The following is a 20,005-nucleotide window of genomic DNA, read 5'->3' as shown; positions in this document are numbered from 1 at the left end:
GGGCTTATCATCCAAGAAGAGGGGATGACAGAATGTCAACCAGATTCTCGACAGGTCTCCCATGACCGACAATCATCAGGAGCCTATGTACCCCTAGTACCAACGGTTCCTCAATGAAATCATCACACAGTTCAGTCAGAACATCTACTAGGTTCAACGTGACATGGATGACATCAGAGCAAAACACGTAGCAGAAATGGTTAAAATGAAATAAAAGCTCCGAGTGATGAAAGACGTTATACATCGTGCAAATCGAGAAAACGCTTATGCCACATGACGGCTTTTCCTTTGATAAACTGGTCAGTATGTGAGGAGTCCATCACTTTAGAGGTCGCATTTCAATACGTGTAGTCCACCCATTCAGTGGCCATGTAATGATAACGTAAAAGGCCAGTGTTGAAACTCCAAGATGACCATTATAGGGATTTTGACACCAAAAATTATTTAAGGTTGTTGATTCATTTGTTGGACCAACAATTAAGTGTTTTTTTTCAGAACTTTCATGTCCAATCTATTTGCATTGATCTTCATTGAGAGCATTAAACGGATCTTGAATTTTGTTAGGATTATCTCCATCATCAATATTAATTCTAATTTATCATATGTTAACATGCATCATCAGTATTGATTCTAATTTACCAATGCGTTATACTAATGCCAATTTACCATTTGTTAACAGGTGTATTGTCTATATTCTAGGACACATGTGACGGTGCCTTCTATGGTTACTTTGTTTTTTTTCACCATTGGATGATGACAGACTTTAACAAAGTAAGTTCATCCAATGATGGTAAAAGCAAAGTAAGCATAGCCTAACCCCACATGTGACTATCTCTAGTGGGAGCAATTTAATTGTTACTTTGATAGGTTTAGTAACAACTAACCACTAAAGAGGTAACGACTAAATTTAGTTAATTACAAAATATAGGAACAAATAGTATTCTACTCTTAACAATCCAAATTTGCAACAATTCAGAGCCACGGGTGGCGCATCAGCCGCTACATCTGGCGCGACACACGCCAAATGAGGCGTGTTATGTGTTGTTTTTGGCTCACATATTTATGTTTCCGATATGAAAAATTACATATCTAGTCCCTCTTATTTATTAATATTTTTTTACCCTACAAATTTTGAAAAATTACTTGCTTCTAATGAGATGTTACTAAAGTTTGTTTGTTATTCCGATAAAAAATCCTAAAATTTGTTACTATCCATTATGGATGCTCTAAGGAGGTGTTTGATTGAGTAAAACAGAACTAAGGAATGAGAATGTGAATGAGTTATTTACATTTAAAGTGTTTGATTAGTCAAATTTAATTATGGAATGAGAATGTGATTTCTATGAATAAAGAAATGACTTATTCTCCTGTAATACATGTTAATCAAAATTGCTTTCAAAGAAATTAAATTAAATTTTTTTTTTCCTTCCCCACTACTTACACGATGTGTGTGATCAAAGAGTTTGTTTTTTTTTGTTTTTTTATAATTTAATTCATTTCATTTCTTTTATGTTACTATAGTTTTTCTCTTGTAGTTGATATATCATATAAAATCAAATTTATATTAATATATTATGAAAGATTATTTTATTGATAATATTACCTTTTAATATTTTATAGGGTAATTAATTTATTAGTCTCTATATTTTGACAAAACACACTATTTAGTCCTTATATTTTTAAAAACACATGATAAAGTCCCTAAACTTTTTCTCGATAAACTGTTTAGTCCCTAACGTTTTTCTCGGTGAACTGTTTAGTCCCTGCCGTTAGACTCTCATGAAGATTTTGTTAGTCAATTTGGATTTGCGTTCTTCTTTTCCTTTATTTTTCTTTCCTTTAAACTCTAATGTATCTGAAATCAACTTTGAGTGTTTTTCTTCTTAATCGTTCAAATTCGTAAGCATTGGGTCTGTTCTTTTTCTTGCTCTCCATACAAATAGCTTCTTCTTCTAAATTGGATTTTCTCTTTTAAAGTTTGAAGATAAATAGTAAAGTGTAATTTAGTCATTTCCGAAGTCATAAACGGTAAAAAATCTAACAAACAGACGGAAGGACTAAACAATTCACTGAGAAAAAGGTTAGGGACCTTACCATGTGTTTTTGAAAATATAGGGACTAAACAGTGTGTTTTATCAAAATATAGAGACTAATAAATTAATTACCCTATTTTATATAATAAAAATTAATTTTTATTTTTCATGTTTGTTTTTTTTTTTTTTTTTGGTAGAAAAGGAAAAGAAAAACGAATAACAACAAACTACCCAGGAATTAGCCTAGGGAAGCTAACCCCAATCCTATCTTCTAAGAGAAGATGAGAGATGAAACTAGGGGAAACAGGAAGGGTAGTAACGCCTAACGTCCCTTCATGGCCCGCCGCCGCCAAGCGATCAGCAACACGATTCTGCTCTCTAAAAATGTGTCTGAACTCTACGAACTCAAAGGAGGAGCAAAGCCTTATAATAGCTTTGATGAGGTTGCGACTGTTAAGACCCATAGAATGATTCTCAGAAATCATTTTGATTGCTTCCAAATTATCAGACTCCACAGAGAGCCTCTTAACACCCAGCCTTTTAGCAAGATTGATTCCAGTAAGAATAGCCCAGAGCTCCGCAGAAAAGGAAGAACCCAACCCTAAATTCTGGGAGAACCCAGAAAGCCAGACGCCCCCTACATCTCTAAGCACACCTCCAGCCGCAATCTTACCGTTACTGAGGCAGGAACCATCAGTATTCAGCTTCACAACCCCCTCTCTTGGCCTGCTCCATCCCACGAGATGGACATCACAACACTGAGAGGCTCTGGCAAGGGACTCTCCTTTGAAACTATCGATAATAGAGAAAAGTTTTTTCGAGAAGAAATCAGCTAAGTTTGTCATAAAAACAGTTTTATCTCCAAAAATCTCCTCGTTTCTCCATTTCCAAACTTGGTGACAGATAATAGCAAAGAAAATGTCACCATGCTCCATGTATGGAAGCAACTTTCCTCTAACACCATCAGAGAACCAGTCGACCTCAGAATGTGCCATGAAGGAAGAGAAAATATGGTGTGGGAGAATTTTCCTCCAAACCTCTTTACTATTAGAGCAATCTCTAAGAGCATGGCACAAAGTCTCAACATGACCTCTGCATCTACTGCAAGCTCCAGAATCAGTCAAGTGCCTTCTGTGCCTATCCGAATTAGTAAGAAGCCTGTACTTAACACCCAGCCACAGGAAACTCCTAATACGGAAAGGAACTTTAAGGGTCCAAATCGACTTCCACACATCCGAGGGAGGATCAGATCTAAAGAGAGAGAAAGCTTCAAAGGCCGATTTGCAAGAATAAACTCCATTGTTAGTCAGCGCCCAACAGTGCCTATCCAAGTCTTCCTCTTGATTACTCACCTTCACTCCCCGCATTCTAAGGAGAGTCTCAAGGCTAAAGAAAGTATCAAACTTTGACCAGATCCAGTCCCCTTCCGAGTCAACCACATCGGCAATCCTCCAGTTGCGTATATCACTAGGCGGGGGGGGGGGGGGGGGGGGGGGGGGAAGAACACACCTCAATTAACGGTTTATCCCCAATCCAGTTATCAAACCAGAAACTAATGGACTTACCATTCCCCACCTCCAGGCCAACTCCTGAGCAGAACTCATCAAACACAGCACTAAGTCCTTTCCAGGGCTAAGTTCCGAATAACCTCATCTTCATAAACCCAATCACCATTAGAATCCTTAATGGCCTCAATTCTATTTCTCTGCCTTCTGATCAGGGTATTTCATGTTTGTTAATTATTAATAGTTTTTATTTTTTTTTATTTACATGTTAAATATATTATTATCTATTTAATTTTAATTTTATCGTATTCCAATTCCAAACACTTGTAAAAGTAATTGAATTCCAATTCCGGATTAAACCAAACAAAAGAAATAAATAAAAATTCCGATTCTATATCATTGCAATTCCAATTTTAAAGTTTGAACCATATACACCCTAAGTGATTTGAATTTTTTTTAAGGAGTCATTTTACAACATTGCGATCTCCAATCTCCACTCAATGTGCTAAACACTGCCTTTTTTTGGAAATTAAGGATAAATGCAAGCGTGCTAGATATTTCCTCAGTGAGTTGCAAACGGTTGAGAATTGAAATAAAATAAATGCGCTAAAAACTTCTTATCAAGACGATTTTGTTAAATCGAAAAGACGAAAAAAGATTGAAATTCACAACTAATATATGAAGATTGAGAATTAATCAAAATAGATGCACTGAAGTAAGAAATTAAATGAGAATTGACTTGCATCTAACAATAGAATGTGCAAAGAGTAACCACCCTCCTAAGTGCTAAGGAGGTAGATTTCAACTCGAGAAGCAACCTAAATTCAGATCATGTTAACATCAATGATTCAGATAAGGGAAAGAGCATATTAAACACACAGGTATCGATATCCAATGCTTCAAATAAGGGAAAGACCAAATATATCTTTCAACAAAAAGTTAAAACACACATAATTTGACATACGGAAATGCCACAACAGTACAGTCCTCAATATTTTTATCTAAATTAAACGTACACCAATTCAAGATGCATCAGCAGCAGGTTGGGTCACTCCAGATGCAACTAATAACTTGCTTAGCGACTCAGGTGAACGAACCTGGTACTTCACCTTTCCAGAAGGCGTGAGAAAGACCTCTGCCAACTCAAGCTTATCAGAAGTCAGACTTGTACTGTCCATTGTCTTGCTGAGCACTTTTAGTGCTAGCTGAACTGCCTCTTCTCTACTGATATCATCCTTGTAGTCCTGCTTCAGCATTGATTGTGCAGCCTGGTTGTTCGCTCCAATGGCTGCAGCTTTCCAACCTCCATAGTTTCCGCTTGGATCACTCATGTAAAGTTGGAAACTGAAATTCTTGTCCCATCCTGCAAATAGAAATGACACGCCAAAGGGTCGGAGCCCACCGAACTGTGTATAGCCTTGCTTGGTATCGCAAAGAGATTGCACAAGCTGCTCAACAGGCATTGGCTCTTGGTATGAAAATGTATAACGCTGGGCTTGAACTCTGGCTGTATTGATAAGGATGTTGGCATCAGACATTATGCCAGCCACAGCACATGCTACGTGGTCATCAATCTTGTACATCTTCTCCGTTGATGTTGAAGTTTGAAGGAGTTTGGAAGTGACCTTCTTTTCGCCAACTAAGACAACCCCATCTTTGGACAATATACCTATTGCAGTTCCAGCATTTCCGATGGCCTCCATGGCATACTCAACCTGATATAAACGTCCTTCCGGAGAGAAGATTGTCGTGCGGCTGTCATATCTTCGAGACATTTTCAATCACTTGTAGAGAAAAGAACAGACTTTTAGCCAGAAGTGACCTAAAAGAGAGAATGGTGGAAATGCCAAACACATGGATAATATGTTTCAGAAAAATATATACTAATAGGACAAGGGAAAACAATGGTTTAAATGTATTTATTGATTTTCGGAGCTGCAAATACTGAAACAATCTGATAAACGTTTCATCCCTAGACAATAAATATCAAAATTAGCAAACTGTCCTCTGAGCTGCAAATACTGGTACAATCTGATAAAATATCATTCCTAGCCAACAAAAATCAAAATTACTGTTCAGAGCAGTTTACTATCATCATGATTACCTAGGTTCATTATTTGTAATCATTGTAGAAGTAGAAGCAACTGATTGAGCAAGTTTAGCAGTAAATTTTAGCCATGAAACTACCTCAGTAATATGACTGAACTAGTAACCACATAAAGTTTGAACTATCTCTTAATTTCAGAACTGCAAAGAATACATGTTTCGAACAACCAATAGGCAGAAACTCAATAATGATAGAGCATATTGTCAGCAACCATAAACAAAAATTTCATACATTGCAGTGAAGGGTACAATGATAAATACTAAGAACAAAACAAATGAGAGTGACAGATCTAAAGGTGGCCATTTCTTCACGAGATCTTAAACAAATGGAAACGTGAGGCATTCAGAACTAGAACTAGAACTAGAACTAGAATCTATAACCAACCCTAGTAAATAAACGAATGCAATATTGCACAACTCAGATAATCAATTACATGCTACACATTATGAGTTTAGGTTCTTCACAAGTACCATATTCAGCTAAAAAAAAAAAAAAGGATAACTAGATTCCCAAAACAATTAGTATGTTCCGGAAGTACTAAAACTAGCCATAAAAAAAAAAGTAACTCAAATCAGGATTAAATCAAGTAAATAGTCAAGACCGCGGTTTTGATTCACTAATCGAACAAAAAAACTATCATATTCGTTTTTGCTATCTTAAATTTCAGAATCAAATCGATTCACAATTAAACTCAGTACATCGACGAAACAGAGAGTACAAAATCCGGAAATCCGAAATACAGTATTCGTTTGGGAAAACTACAGAATGCAATCTACAAACAGCAAATGGAATTGTAAATTTCAGTAACACCGAAACACAAAATAGATAATAAATAAAACAGAAAATTAGGGTTTCAGTCATGAAATTGACATAGTTTTACCTATTGTTTTGAGAAACGTTAACTGGAATCGGCGGGTTGAAAAGCGAGAAGATGAAGGTCTGAGGAGAGATTATTGGATTTTCCCGAGGACAAAGAAACCGGATTCTTATTAGTTACTGGCTTTATGGTCAAGTTAGCGACTTGATTCTTACCAAAGAAAAAAGGAAAACGATGTCGTATGATATAGCCAAGTTCAAATCTTATGAAACTAGAAATATTTATGAAGTTATACTTTTTTCTTCATGAAGGGTGCTGATTTTGCTCGGGTGGGGCAACTAACTAAGGATGAATCTTTAGAGTATTTACAGGTACTACAATGCAATTTACGATATACTGTAATAATAATCATGTTACAAGTAGGGGTGGGCAAAAAAACCGATCAATCCGGTAACCGAACCAAAAACCGATAATCCGAACCGGAAAAAGCGGTTAACCGAATCAGTGGTTTTCTTAATGGTTAAAAAATATAGGGTAATTAATTTATTAGTCCCTATATTTTGATAAAACACACTGTTTAGTCCCTGTATTTTCAAAAACACATGGTAAGGTCCCTAACCTTTTTATCAATGAACTGTTTAGTCATTCTGTCTGTTTGTTATATTTTTTTTACCGTTTATGACTTCAGAAATGACTAAATTACCCTTTACTATTTACCTTCAAACTTTAGAAGAGAAAGTCTAATTTAAAAGAAGCTATTTGTATGGAGAACAAGAAAAAGAAAAGACCCAATGCATACGAATTTGAACGATTAAGAAGAAAATCAAGAAGAAGAACATTCAAAGTTGATTTCAGATGCATTAGAGTTTAAAGGAAAGGAAAAGAATAACGCAAATCCAAATTGACTAACAAAATCTTCATGAGAGTCTAACGGCAGGGACTAAACAGTTCACCGAGAAAAATGTTAGGGACTAAACAGTTCATTGAGAAAAAAGTTAGGGACTTTATCATGTGTTTTTGAAAATACAAGGACTAAACAGTGTGTTTTGTCAAAATATAGGGACTAATAAATTAATTACCCAAAAATATATAGGTACCGGTTTCGGTTTCGGGTTAGAGTTTCAAAAACCGCGGTTAACGGTTAACCGAACCGTTTAATAAATATAACCAATTTTTTTTAAAAAAATTAATATATAATTATATAACATAGATTATAAGATTAAAAAAAAGTCTTAACATAGATTATAACCTATATTAATATAAATATATAACATATTATACTTGAATGTAAACTTGATGGATTAATGTTGTAATAAGCACTTTGACGAAATATTATTTACATTTTTTTATGTTTTAAATGTAAATTTGATGGATTGTTTTTTTAGTTCGGTACTTATGCTTGAATTTGAACTTTTATATGAATTCGTTTCTTTTGAATTTTTGAAATGTGTATTTTAATATTGTTTAAAAATTTAGGTTTGGGTAAAAATTATGGTTAACCGTTGATTTTTGGTTAATTGGTGAGAATTGGTTAAAAACCGTTAACCGAAAAATCTAACCGAAATTAATGATTAACCGGTTGTATGGTTAACCGATTGATATGGACCGGTTTCGGTTTGGATGGTTAAAAAACCGTTGATAACGGTTCAGTTAATTTTTTTACCTAATGGACCGGTTAACAGAACCGTGCCCACCCCTAGTTACAAGAGGCCTAATGAAGATAACACCTTTTAATGAAGGTTTAATACATTATTTGCACTCAGAATTTATCCAAAAAATTTAATAGTTATCTGAATTTGCATAAAATATCCAGTTATCTCATGAATTTACGTAAAATAAAATTAATTAATCATTCGATTGCAAAAATATAAGTTAAATGCGGAAGTTATATTGCATGTGTCTTTAAAAAAGTAAAACAACTAAGGTCGGGTATACGGTTCTAATATTAGAAAAGACAAGTTTTACAGTTGAGCAAGTAAGATTTTTTTTTAATCTATTCTGTGAATTATGTAATAACATTTTAAAGCGCGTACAACTAGACCTGGGCATGGACCGGGCTCGGACCGGGCCTGTCGGGCTTTTCATAAAGCCTGCTGAGCCCAAGCCCAGCCCAGCCCGCAGGAAATTCATCGGGTTCGGGCTGAGCTGGGCTCGGGCCTGAGATACGAATCCCAAGCCCGCCCGTCCAAGGCCATCTGTATTTAAAAAAATATATAATTAAATTTAAAAAATAGATATTTGTCTACCAAAAAAAATATGTACAGCATGGAGGAAGATTGGGTTAAGAAAATGATTTTGATTTTTTTTATATAATTATATTATAATAAATCATTAATAATAATAATATTTATACAATTAATAATAATATTTAAAACAATATATATTGTATCGGCCCGGCCCGGCCCGGCCCGATGTAATATATGCAAAGCCCAAGCCCGCCCAGTTTTTAACGGGTTTATACGGGCTTGGGCCGGGCCGGCCCTGAATACATTTTTATGTGTCCAGGCCCGACTAAATGGGCCTGGGCCTGGACCGGGCGGGCGGGCTCGCTGGCCCATGCCCAGGTCTACGTACAACACATCTTCCTCATGCAGCTTACCTCTTTTTCAATCGAGTGATTAATTAATTATATTTTATGCAAGTTCAGGAGGCTAACTGAATATTTTATGCAAGTTAGGGGGGTATCGGGACACTTTGAAAGTTGAGGAAGTCAGTCAACCTTTTTGGACAAGTTTAGGGGACAACTGATGTATTAAACCTTTAATGAATTAACCATTAGTATCGCATGGACCAATAAATGTAGATTATTGACACGTATTCAACTTCGGTGTTGCACTTTGAATTGCAAAACAACAATTACCGCTCGTATTACTGTTTAAGGTTGACAACTTCCATTAAGCAGGCTCATCTAGAACCTACATCATGTCACTCTATAAATAGAAAGGTACACAGTGCAAAAAAAAGGTAACATGTTCTTTTTAAACATTCACACTGCATACTTTTCAATATCATTTTGTTCCTTTAGCTTTGCTGACTTAATCATCCCTAGTCCTATCTTGATCATTTTTCTGTCTTATCTCATGCATTAGAGGAACCTTAGAAAGCTCACCTGGGATTATATCACATCAAATTGGTGTGGTGAGTATGCATGAACGAACATAATCATGACTCGGCTAAACAATATCTTGATTCCTTCATCTTCTAACCCTTTGCAGTGGAGATCTACTTGGAGAAGATAAAGAGCTGGATCCAGAAGACGGATCCGAGGGTGATCGTCCGCCTCCGCCTCCGCGTCCTCCTCCACCTCCACCTCCTCCACCCTGTCCGCCCGGGGGAGCTTGACCGTTACCCCCTCCAGGGCCTCCTGAAGGAATGTGCCCATCATTCCCTTGGTGTGGTGGTGGCGGTGGCCCATTCGAACGTGGTGTCTCTACTGGCCTTTTGCTCTGTCTACGTCCAGTAGAAGGGGATGATCTACCCTTACGGGAGGATCTCGTTCTCCGAGGCGAAGGTGATTCGAACCGCCTACTTTTCTCTTTTCTACGCTTTTTGTGTTTTCGCCCTTCTGATCCACCCAAGGAGAGATTCGACCGTGGTCGTCTTAGGATACCTGATCCGCCTAGGTTTATCCATTGGCTTGCAGATCCGCCAGGAAGAGTTTGATCGTTCCTTTGACTTCCTCCTGCGCCAGCAGGGAATAATTCCCGATTGAGCGGTAGTTCCCCAAACGCCGCCGTGGAAGTTACCATGGATTCTGTATTGTGAGCTTGGAGAAATGAAGAATTGAGGGCATTTGGTCCTAGAGTCATCTGGGGCCAAGAAGATATCGTAGATGTGGGCGCCATGCTCCAAAACGGAGGAATGATCATGAATGACCGTAGGCAATTACCTGTCTCAGAGCCAAACTTCTCTCCTATTGCTTCTGCACACATGTTGATGAATGCATCCAGGGGCATACTACTTTCAGCTTGTGTTGTGGGAGCATTTGAATCAGCGCGTCCACCACTAGCTACAGGTTGGCTCGATGGTGTTACTAATGGTGTTTCTACCCCCGATGTGGGGTTTGATTCCCCATTTGCCATGTCTTTTTAAAGTGAACGAAAAACCCTTTATTTGATTAAGAGTTCCACGCTCACCGCACCAATTGATGACTAGTGGAGAAATTCCGATTAGCTTCCGTCCCTGTGAGGGCGTCGTTGGGTTCGACGGGGGGAAGCTCCGATGCCAAAGTCAGTAAGGAAGAACAAGAGAGCAAACTGAATTGACAAAGGGTAGGTGAATGTGTACCTTGATAGCCTGAGATATAGGCTATATATAGTCATGGAGTTGTAACTCTCAGTAACTAGAAAGTCTCCATTAATGCCCCATTAATGGCGGTTACTGGTTACCCTTAAGTTGGCGGTTAGCTAATTGATAGCTCATTAATGGTCTTTATTACAAGGTCGGCTCAGCCGTTCTCATGGCGGGTTGAGAGCTTATGGATATCCGCCTCACAGGTTCGCTAGCGGGTCTCTCTTGGCGAGTTCTAGGTGATCCGCCCGTCGGATCTCTTTACTTCGATACGCCGCGGAATTCCGGTATCAGGCGACCAACACGTGGCGTTCTTTAAGCAAATATCCATTTTGATCCTTAGGATAATATCACAATGTTATCAATAACTCTTGTAAATGCAAGTGGAAATCCAATCGATCTTTTGCAAGTCAACCCAGACTTAGATTGGCATATGGAAGAATGTTGGGTTCACTAGAGCCCAAACAGAGGAATTTTATGGATGAGATCACCGAGCAACTTATCTATAATATGAGATTTCTACAGGAAACAATGAACATCCTTAGAGCCGAACATGTGACTAAAATGGCAGATGTGCGAGAAGAACTTAAAGAAGCAAGGGAGGCCAACAAACTCCAAACAAGCATGAATTTGTTGCTTATTCTACAGGACATCATATTAATTAAAGATGTCCTCATAGGAGAGACCTATTTACGGACTCTCAATGAGAAAAATCAAGAGGTCGGTCTAGAGGAATAGATCACAGCCCACACCATTATCGATGCCATCACTCTAGAACATCATCTAGAGAGCGTAACAGGGGAGGATCTAAAGAATCATATTTTCCTTCTCCCAAAAGCTTATCTCAAAGGCACCAATGAGATTATTCTGACGAATCAAATCCCCCAAAAAAGTCAAAACCCCTAGGTAAAAAGTGCCAAATCCTATCAACGCGGTCAACACAAAGACCGAAGGAAAAGTATGAGGATAAGATCCAAGGATCAACGACAGCTTAGATAGCAATGGTCTACTAAGAGATCCAGAGACAACCAAGCTCCTCTTTATAAGGAAGAGATGTTGTTGGAAATTAGGCTAAGGTATAGCAGCGGAAATATAAAATTTTTAACCTATTTCTATATAACTATAGGATCCGTTAATCGTTATTTCATATAAAGAAGGATAAGAAGAATTACCTCTTGATGATCAATCTACCGTTGTTAATGAAGTGCCCACAACTCTTCTCCGAGTTCCCAAACACGAAATAAAACACGGGAAGATTAACTTAGAATCAACTGTTGAATAGCAACCAAAGTAGATTACCTCTAACTAATCAACACAAGATCAAGGATAAAAGAAATAGATGAAATCAATTGATCAAAGGAAGCCGTAGAGAAATCTCGTCCTTGAACTAGGGGTGTCGAATTTTCTCTCTCTTGTGCTAGGGTGGATTTCGAAAATCTCAGTAGGGGGAGGGGTATTTATAATCTCTTGTATCTAATTCCTAGTTATATAGAATTAGGTTACTGAATAGGAATTCAATTCGGAATAGAATTCCTAATTATTATCTCATTATATATCTAATATATCAAGGATAATAATAATAACCTTATTGGATAATAATAGGAGTATTATAATCTAATTAAAACTCCTAACTTATTTATCTCTTAATTAATTTAATTCATAATCCTAATCCAATTAGGTTTAATAAAATCAAATTAATTATTCATGTATTTTCTTACAAGAATTTCGACCCCCCTTGGTCCATGGGCCTTCTTGGGCTCAATTGGGCTTCCATCAATTAATTAACATCTATCTCTCTTTTAGGTTCCAAGTCTTATGTGTGACCCATTAGGTTCTTATTGCTTCTAGCCGTATGCAACGTTATTAAATTAATTTTCAAAGAATTATATTTAATCTTTGCATAACGGAATGATGTACAGAGTATGTGATTAGCAAGTCCGTAATCATTCCCCCAGAGCTATAAGAAGACAGGTTGATTCTGTCGTTAACCTTTCCATATTAGTTACAGTATAATTCGATCATTTATCAACTACATCCTTGAACTGAATCTTATGACTATGGGTGATGTCAAGTCACATATAGCGAGACGTTCGTTTTACTTGTACAGGCCGAGTCAACTCAAATAGATAGGTTAAGTGAAATCTGTATTTCAAGTCTTAAGCTATCACCTTGCAAAGATTTAGAGTCGAGTCTTCCACAAGCGATCCATGGATGTATCTCCCATTTATCGGGAGTGATAAATGCTCAATCCAATATATAACGATCCTGCAATCACTTCCTGTGATACCCAACGTCTACTGTTCACACCCCAGAGTCATCTCTGTTAAGGATCGTGTTACACCAGAGTCAAAGCGTCACATTCCATAATCCAGGATACCAATTAATATTCCTTTGAGTCTGAGGATTAGTTATACCTATTAATATCAATGAGATGAACAGGTGACAAGGATGAATCTACCCATCCTGTTATCTCAAATCGGATCCCCAATCCTAATGAACAACTTTTCACCGGATCTATGTAACTGTCCAGATATCTGTATATATGAAGCTTGTGAGATTAGCTTTCTGTCGGACAGAAGACATTGTTACATACAAGTCTCAACAGTGATATATCAATCCTAAACATATCACTTGACTTGGGTGGTTTTAAGTTTATTAGTTTATTATAAAGTTTTGTCTCACTTCATGCTTGTATGAACACTTTATAATCACTTTAAATAAACTTACGTATTTCCTTTTATTAGACTTTATTTAGTGCTTAAAAAGGGATTGCCTTTATATAGTTATAAAACATATATCTCATTAAAACAAATGATATAAAGAACAATTCATTTACATTAAGTTTGTATCCTAGAACAATTGTCTATAGGACACCAAACCCCAACATACTCCCACTTGGACTAAAGCCAATTGTTTCTAAAACTTATCCCAGTAAAAGTTAAATGACGATCATGTACTTTCTGGGTTAAAGGCTTTGTCAACGGATCTGCAACGTTGTCCTCTGTGGGTACTCTTTCTATTCTCACATCTCCTCTAGCCACAATCTCTCTAATGATGTGGTATCGCTTAAGGTAATGCTTGGACGGATTATGAGACCGTGGTTCCTTTGCTTGCGCAATGGCTCCATTGTTATCACAATACAGTGTAATGGGATTTACAATGTCAGGCACCACACCAAGTTCTGTAATGAACTTTCTAATCCAAACCACTTCCTTTGCTGCTTCGGCAGCTGCGATATACTCTGACTCGGTCGTAGAGAAAGCTACGCTTCCCTGCTTGGAACTCTTCCAACTGACCGCGCCCCCATTCAAGATAAACAGGTATCCTGATTGGGATTTAAAATCATTCTCATCTGTGAGATGACTTGCATCTGAAAATCCTTCTATTTTCAGATCACCTTCTCCGTACACTAGGAACATATCTTTAGTTCTTCTCAAGTACTTAAGAATGTTCTTAACGGCAATCCAATGCTCGTCTCCCGGATTCCCTTGGTAACGACTCGTTACAGATAACGTGAACGCTACGTCAGGTCTAGTGCATAGCATAGCATACATAATCGAACCGATTGCGCTGGCGTACGGAACTACAGCCATGCATCTTTTGTCATCATCGGTTTTAGGACATTGATGATTGTTTAACTTTACTCCATGTAACATGGGTAAGTTACCTCGTTTCGATTCAAGCATGCTAAACCGATTTAGCACCTTTTCAATGTATGTAGCCTGTGAAAGACCAAACAGTCTTCTCGATCTATCTCTGTAGATCTTTATACCAAGTATATAAGCTGCTTCACCAAGGTCTTTCATTGAGAAGTTACCAGATAACCATACTTTTACCGACTGTAGTAGAGCAATGTCATTTCCCATAATAATATATCGTCCACATATAGTATGAGAAATGCTATAGAGCTCCCACTTGCTTTCTTGTAAATGCAAGCTTCTTCGCAATTTTGTTCGAAACCAAATTGTTTTATGGTTTCGTCAAAACGCTTATTCCAGCTTCTTGATGCTTGCTTGAGTCCATAAATGGATCTCTGAAGTTTGCAAACTTTATTTGCATCCTTTGATATGAAACCTTCAGGCTGCATCATATATACATCCTCAAGCAGGTTTCCGTTTAGGAAAGCTGTTTTCACATCCATTTGCCAAATCTCATAATCGAAGTGAGCGGCAATTACAAGCATGATTCTGATTGATTTGGACATAGCCACAGGAGAGAAAGTTTCGTCATAATCAATTCCTTGCTTTTGACGATATCCTTTCGCTACTAACCTAGCTTTGTAGGTGCTAACCTTTCCATCCATGTCTGTCTTCTTTTTGAAGATCCACCTGCACCCAATGGGTATTATCCCTTCGGGTGGATCAACCAAAGTCCACACTTGGTTAGTATACATGGAATCCATTTCAGAATCCATGGCCTCAAGCCATGCTTTAGAATCTGGACTAGTAAGAGCCTCTTCGTAGTTTTCGGGTTCGTCGTCTAACACGGGAACCTCATTATCATCCCCCACTAGAAAACCATATCTAACTGGGAGTTCACGAACTCTTTGTGATCTACAAATAGGTGGCACTGGAGTCTCATCTAATGGGACTCCTTCAGGTACCTCAACCGCCTCTGTTGTTTCAGTCAGTGTTTCTTCTTCTTGAACTTCCTCAAGTTCAATCATGCTTCCCTTTTGTGTTTCTTTGAGAAACTCTTTCTCTAAGAAGGTTGCATGTTTGGATACTATCACTTTCTGATCATCTGGATGATAGAAGTAATATCCCATAGTTTCCTTAGGGTATCCAATGAAGAAACATTTATCAGATTTCGAATCTAATTTGTCGGACGCAATGCGCTTGACAAATGCTGAACAACCCCATTCTCTCATGAATGAGAACACGGGTTTCCTACCAACGAACAATTCATATGGTGTGGAACTAGCGGATTTAGTTGGTACTCGATTTAGGGTGAAGAGGGCAGTTTCTAAGGCATAGCCCCAGAACGTCTTTGGAAGTAAGGCCATGCTCATCATGGATCGTACCATATCTAGTAGGGTACGGTTTCTCCTCTCGGATACACCATTGTGTTGTGGTGTATAGGGAGGTGTCCATTGTGAGCATATCCCACATTCAGTTAGATAATTAGAAAATCATCTGAAAGATATTCGCCACCTCGATCAGATCAAAGCGTCTTTATTTTCTTTCCTAATTGATTTTCTACTTCATTCTTGAAGCATTTGAATTTCTCAAAAGCTTCTGATTTGTGCTTCATCCAGTAGATGTAACCATATCGGGTATGGTCATCTATGAAGCTTATGAAGAATCTGAATCCTCCTCTTGCTTGGACTGACATAGGACCGCATACATCTGAATGAATGAGTCCTAGAGTGTCTGATACACGCTCACCTTTATTGCTAAAGGGTGTCTTTGTCATTTTACCTTTTAAACATGATTCGCATGTTTCCAATGATTCGGGATCGATTGGATCTATAAGCCCATCTGAATGTAGCTTTAGCATGCGTCTCTTGTTTATATGGCCTAAACGACAATGCCACAAGTAAGTTGAATTATCTAGCTTATGTCTTTTAGTATCAATTGCAAAAACAGGAATTTTGACATCTAACACATAAATCCCATTTTGTATTATTCCTGAAAAATAAAAGATCGAATCTTTATAAAAATTGCAACTCTTGTCTTTTATTGAAATATGAAAACTGTCGTCAACAAGACGGCTAATAGAAATAATGTTTCGAGACATTTGCGGAACGTACAAACAGTTCCTTAATTCTATTACAAGCCCTGAGGGCAAATTTAAAACATAATCTCCAATTGCGAGGGCGGCAACTCTTGCTCCATTTCCTACTCGCAAGTTTATGCTTTCTTTCTTTAGTTCCTTAGTCTGTTTTAGCTCCTGCATATTTGTACAAATATGAGATCCACATCCGGTATCAAGTACCCAAGATTCAGACTGTGAAACTGTATATATTTCAATATAAAACATACCAGATGTTGAAGCACCGCCATTTCCCTTCTTGAGGGAGGCTAGGTACTCCTTGCAGTTCCTCTTCCAATGCCCGTCTTTACCACAGAAGTGGCACTCTCCTTTGGGCTTCTTAACTTCCTTTCCCTTAGCTTTGTTGGGCACGGCTTTCTTACCTTTCTTGGGATATTTAGGATTGGGATAATTCCCTTTCCTCTTCTTTGATCCCTCAATGATAAGAGCTGGTATTGCCTTGTCCTTTCTTATATTGGGCTCAACTGACTTGAGCATATTTGCAAGCTCTTCAAGAGAGGTTTGCAAGTCATTCATCTGATAGTTCATAATGAACTGTGAATAACTCTCTGGGAGGGATTGAAGAATTAAGTCTATGCTTAATTCGTTATCCATCGCGAATCCAATACTTGAAAGTTTGGTAATATAGCCAATCATCTTGACACAATGTGTCATGACAGATGTGCCCTCTTGCATCCTGCAACGATATAGCAACTTGGATATCTCGTAGCATTCGCACCTAGTCTGTTTCCCAAACAGCTCTTTAAGGTGCATGATGATGGAATAGGCATCCATTTCCTCATGTTGCCTTTGTAATTCCGGTGTCATCGATGCAAGTATGATGCATCCGGCATGATCATCATCAGCCTTGTGCTTCTGGTAAGCATCAATTTCCTCAATGGGAGCATCATCAGCAGGGATAGGGGGTATCGTTGTATCAAGTACATACCCTATCTTATCGAACTTCAAAACAATTTTGAGGTTACGAAACCAGTCGGTGAAGTTTGAACCATTCAATTTGTTATCGGTAAGAATGTTTTGCAGATTGGTTTTAGTCATGATTTTAAGAGTGTGTTTAATTAAACCTGAGAGTGAGAAAGAGTAAACATATGTCATTCATTTGCTTAAAGTATATCAATCTAAAATTATAAGCCTTTTAGTTTATTTTAGATTGCTCCCACTATTTTGCCAAATTAATGGCCCTCCATATTAATTCGAAGAATTTCACAAATCCTTTAGTGAGCTAGGATCCTAACTCCTGAGATTTCGCCTTGAGTTTGCTCAACTAGCTAGTCTCATTCGTTAGGTAGATTCATGTAATCAATCACATATTTAATGTGATTCCTAGGTTATTGGGTTACTAAACACATTAGTAACTAATATGTTGTTCATATTAATCCCAACCATCTTGCCCATAGTTTATGACAACATGAGTTTGCTCATCCAATTATCATAATCTAATTTAAGTATTACCCCATATTCATGAAAAGTAATTTTCGATAATTCAGGTGTTACCGAAAGGACCCCGAGCTTGAGTTTGCTCAACAACCCAAAGGCCCTCATCACTGCCGACTGAATTATAATATTAGGGAGGGGCAACCGATTTTAATAACTTGTTTATTTTCTTAACTTTTTAATGAGGGATTTTATTTTAGGTCTCATAATCTAACTTAGTCTTGATTTGCTTTAGCATACATCAGACACATACATTCACATACATTGGCGTTATGGACATATCATCTAAATTATTCCGTCCAGCCAGAGACGGAATAAAAGGGCAAAACCTAAGGAAATACTAACTATTACATATTTCTCTTTAGGTCCTCCGTCTTCTCCATGGCGCCTTGAAATTACATATTAATTTCTATACTACTAAAGAAAACTTCAATTGAATTGAAGGGAATCAGATGAGAGGAGAAATTACAATAGATAGTAGAAAGGCATGACTCGCAGGCCCTATTTCAAAAATACCAAAAGACTAAAAGAGGGTCCAAATATGTCCATAACTCCAAACATGCATAGACTCAATTAAATAAATTTAATTGGTTGATTACATAACTGTCTTATGTAATATTTATGTTAATCACATTAACTTATCAAATTAACTTTCATCCAATTTTACTTCTAATAGTTTCGTATCTTTTATATTAATCTTTAGATTAATATAACTATACAAAACTTTTTTTTTTGGTAGAAAAGGAAAAGAAAAACGAACAACAACAAACTACCCAGGAATTAGCCTAGGGAAGCTAACCCCAATCCTATCTTCTAAGAGAAGAGGAGAGATGAAACTAGGAGAAACATGAAGGGTAGTAACGCCTAACGTCCCTTCATGGCCTGCCGCCGCCAAGCGATCAGCAACACGATTCTGCTCTCTAAAAATGTGTCTGAACTCCACGAACTCAAAGGACGAGCAAAGCCTTTTAATAGCTTTGATGAAGTTGCGACTGTTAAGACCCATAGAATGATTCTCAGAAATCATTTTGATTGCTTCCAAATTATCAGACTCCACTGAGAGCCTCTTAACACCCAGCCTTTTAGCAAGATTGATTCCAGTAAGAATAGCCCAGAGCTCCGCAGAAAGGAAAAACCCAACCCTAAATTCTGGGAGAACCCAGAAAGCCAGGCACCCCCTGCATCTCTAAGCACACCTTCAGCCGCAATCTTACCGTTACTGAGGCAGGAACCATCAATATTCAGCTTCATAACTATACAAAACTTTAATTATGCATGTTCCAATTATTTTGATTTTAATTCATTTAACATTTTGATTTACAAATTGGTAAAACAAACTTTTAAACAAATTTTCATTCGATAATCAAAACAGAAAACTATCAATTTCTGAAACATATATATTTAAATATAACAAAACGATTTTAAACAATTTAAAATCAAGTGGGTCTCGGGCCGGGCCCGCATCTCCTTTTCTTTACCGAAAGCCTGAGCAGCCCATGTGCCTACTTTTCTAAAGCTCAAGCCGGAGCGAGAGTGGGCTGTTGCCGATTGGCAGCAGCCCTAGGGCGGTTGGGACGCCGCTGTCTTGCGGCAACGGCGGCCAGGCGCTGCATGCGGCTGCTGCCGCGGGGCAGCAGCCGCGCGACAGCGGCCAGTCGCGCCGCGAGGCGCGACTCGGGCTGCTGTCGTATTATTATTTTTTTTTATAAAACAATTTTAAATATATATATATATCAGTTCTAAAACGGTTTTAAAACGATTTTCAGAAAATAGGAAAAACTACTATAGATTTCCGTTTTATCTTTAGAATTAATAAAACTGATTTTATCAATCTAACTATAAAACTAATAGATTTCGTTATCATGATTATCAACCAAAATAATTAGGAACATACGCATAATCTATTTTAATTAACAATTAATTAAAACTTATTTATCCTTAGAATTAATTAATCAAACAATTTGTTAATTAATCCTAACTATAAATATTTATTCAATCCTATTGAAAAACTTCTAAATTTTCATATATGAAATAACGGATTTAA

At 37.5% G+C, this 20,005-nt stretch overlaps 1 protein-coding gene across 2 annotated transcripts; it reads right to left on the bottom strand.

Moving 5' to 3' along the window:
- Positions 1 to 4,422: 4,422 nt before the first annotated feature.
- LOC136206508 (proteasome subunit alpha type-4) lies at positions 4,423 to 6,684 on the bottom strand. 2 transcript variants are annotated; one of them, XM_065997586.1, is made up of 2 exons: positions 6,526 to 6,684; positions 4,423 to 5,360 (listed from the first exon to the last, which is right to left on the bottom strand). In XM_065997586.1, exon 2 carries the CDS (start codon positions 5,311 to 5,313, stop codon positions 4,561 to 4,563), a length of 753 nt encoding a protein of 250 aa, XP_065853658.1. In that variant the 5' UTR covers positions 5,314 to 5,360; positions 6,526 to 6,684; the 3' UTR covers positions 4,423 to 4,560. The 2 variants fall into 2 exon arrangements, with proteins under 2 accessions (XP_065853658.1, XP_065853665.1); XM_065997593.1 differs by having other exon boundaries at positions 4,423 to 5,322; positions 6,526 to 6,683.
- Positions 6,685 to 20,005: the final 13,321 nt, after the last annotated feature.

The sequence above is a fragment of the Euphorbia lathyris genome, chromosome 1, assembly GCF_963576675.1.
Source record: "Euphorbia lathyris chromosome 1, ddEupLath1.1, whole genome shotgun sequence".
Classification (NCBI taxonomy): Eukaryota; Viridiplantae; Streptophyta; class Magnoliopsida; order Malpighiales; family Euphorbiaceae; genus Euphorbia; species Euphorbia lathyris.
The sequence above is the reverse complement of the archived record's forward strand: the minus strand, read 5'-3'. Positions and strand labels throughout refer to the sequence as shown.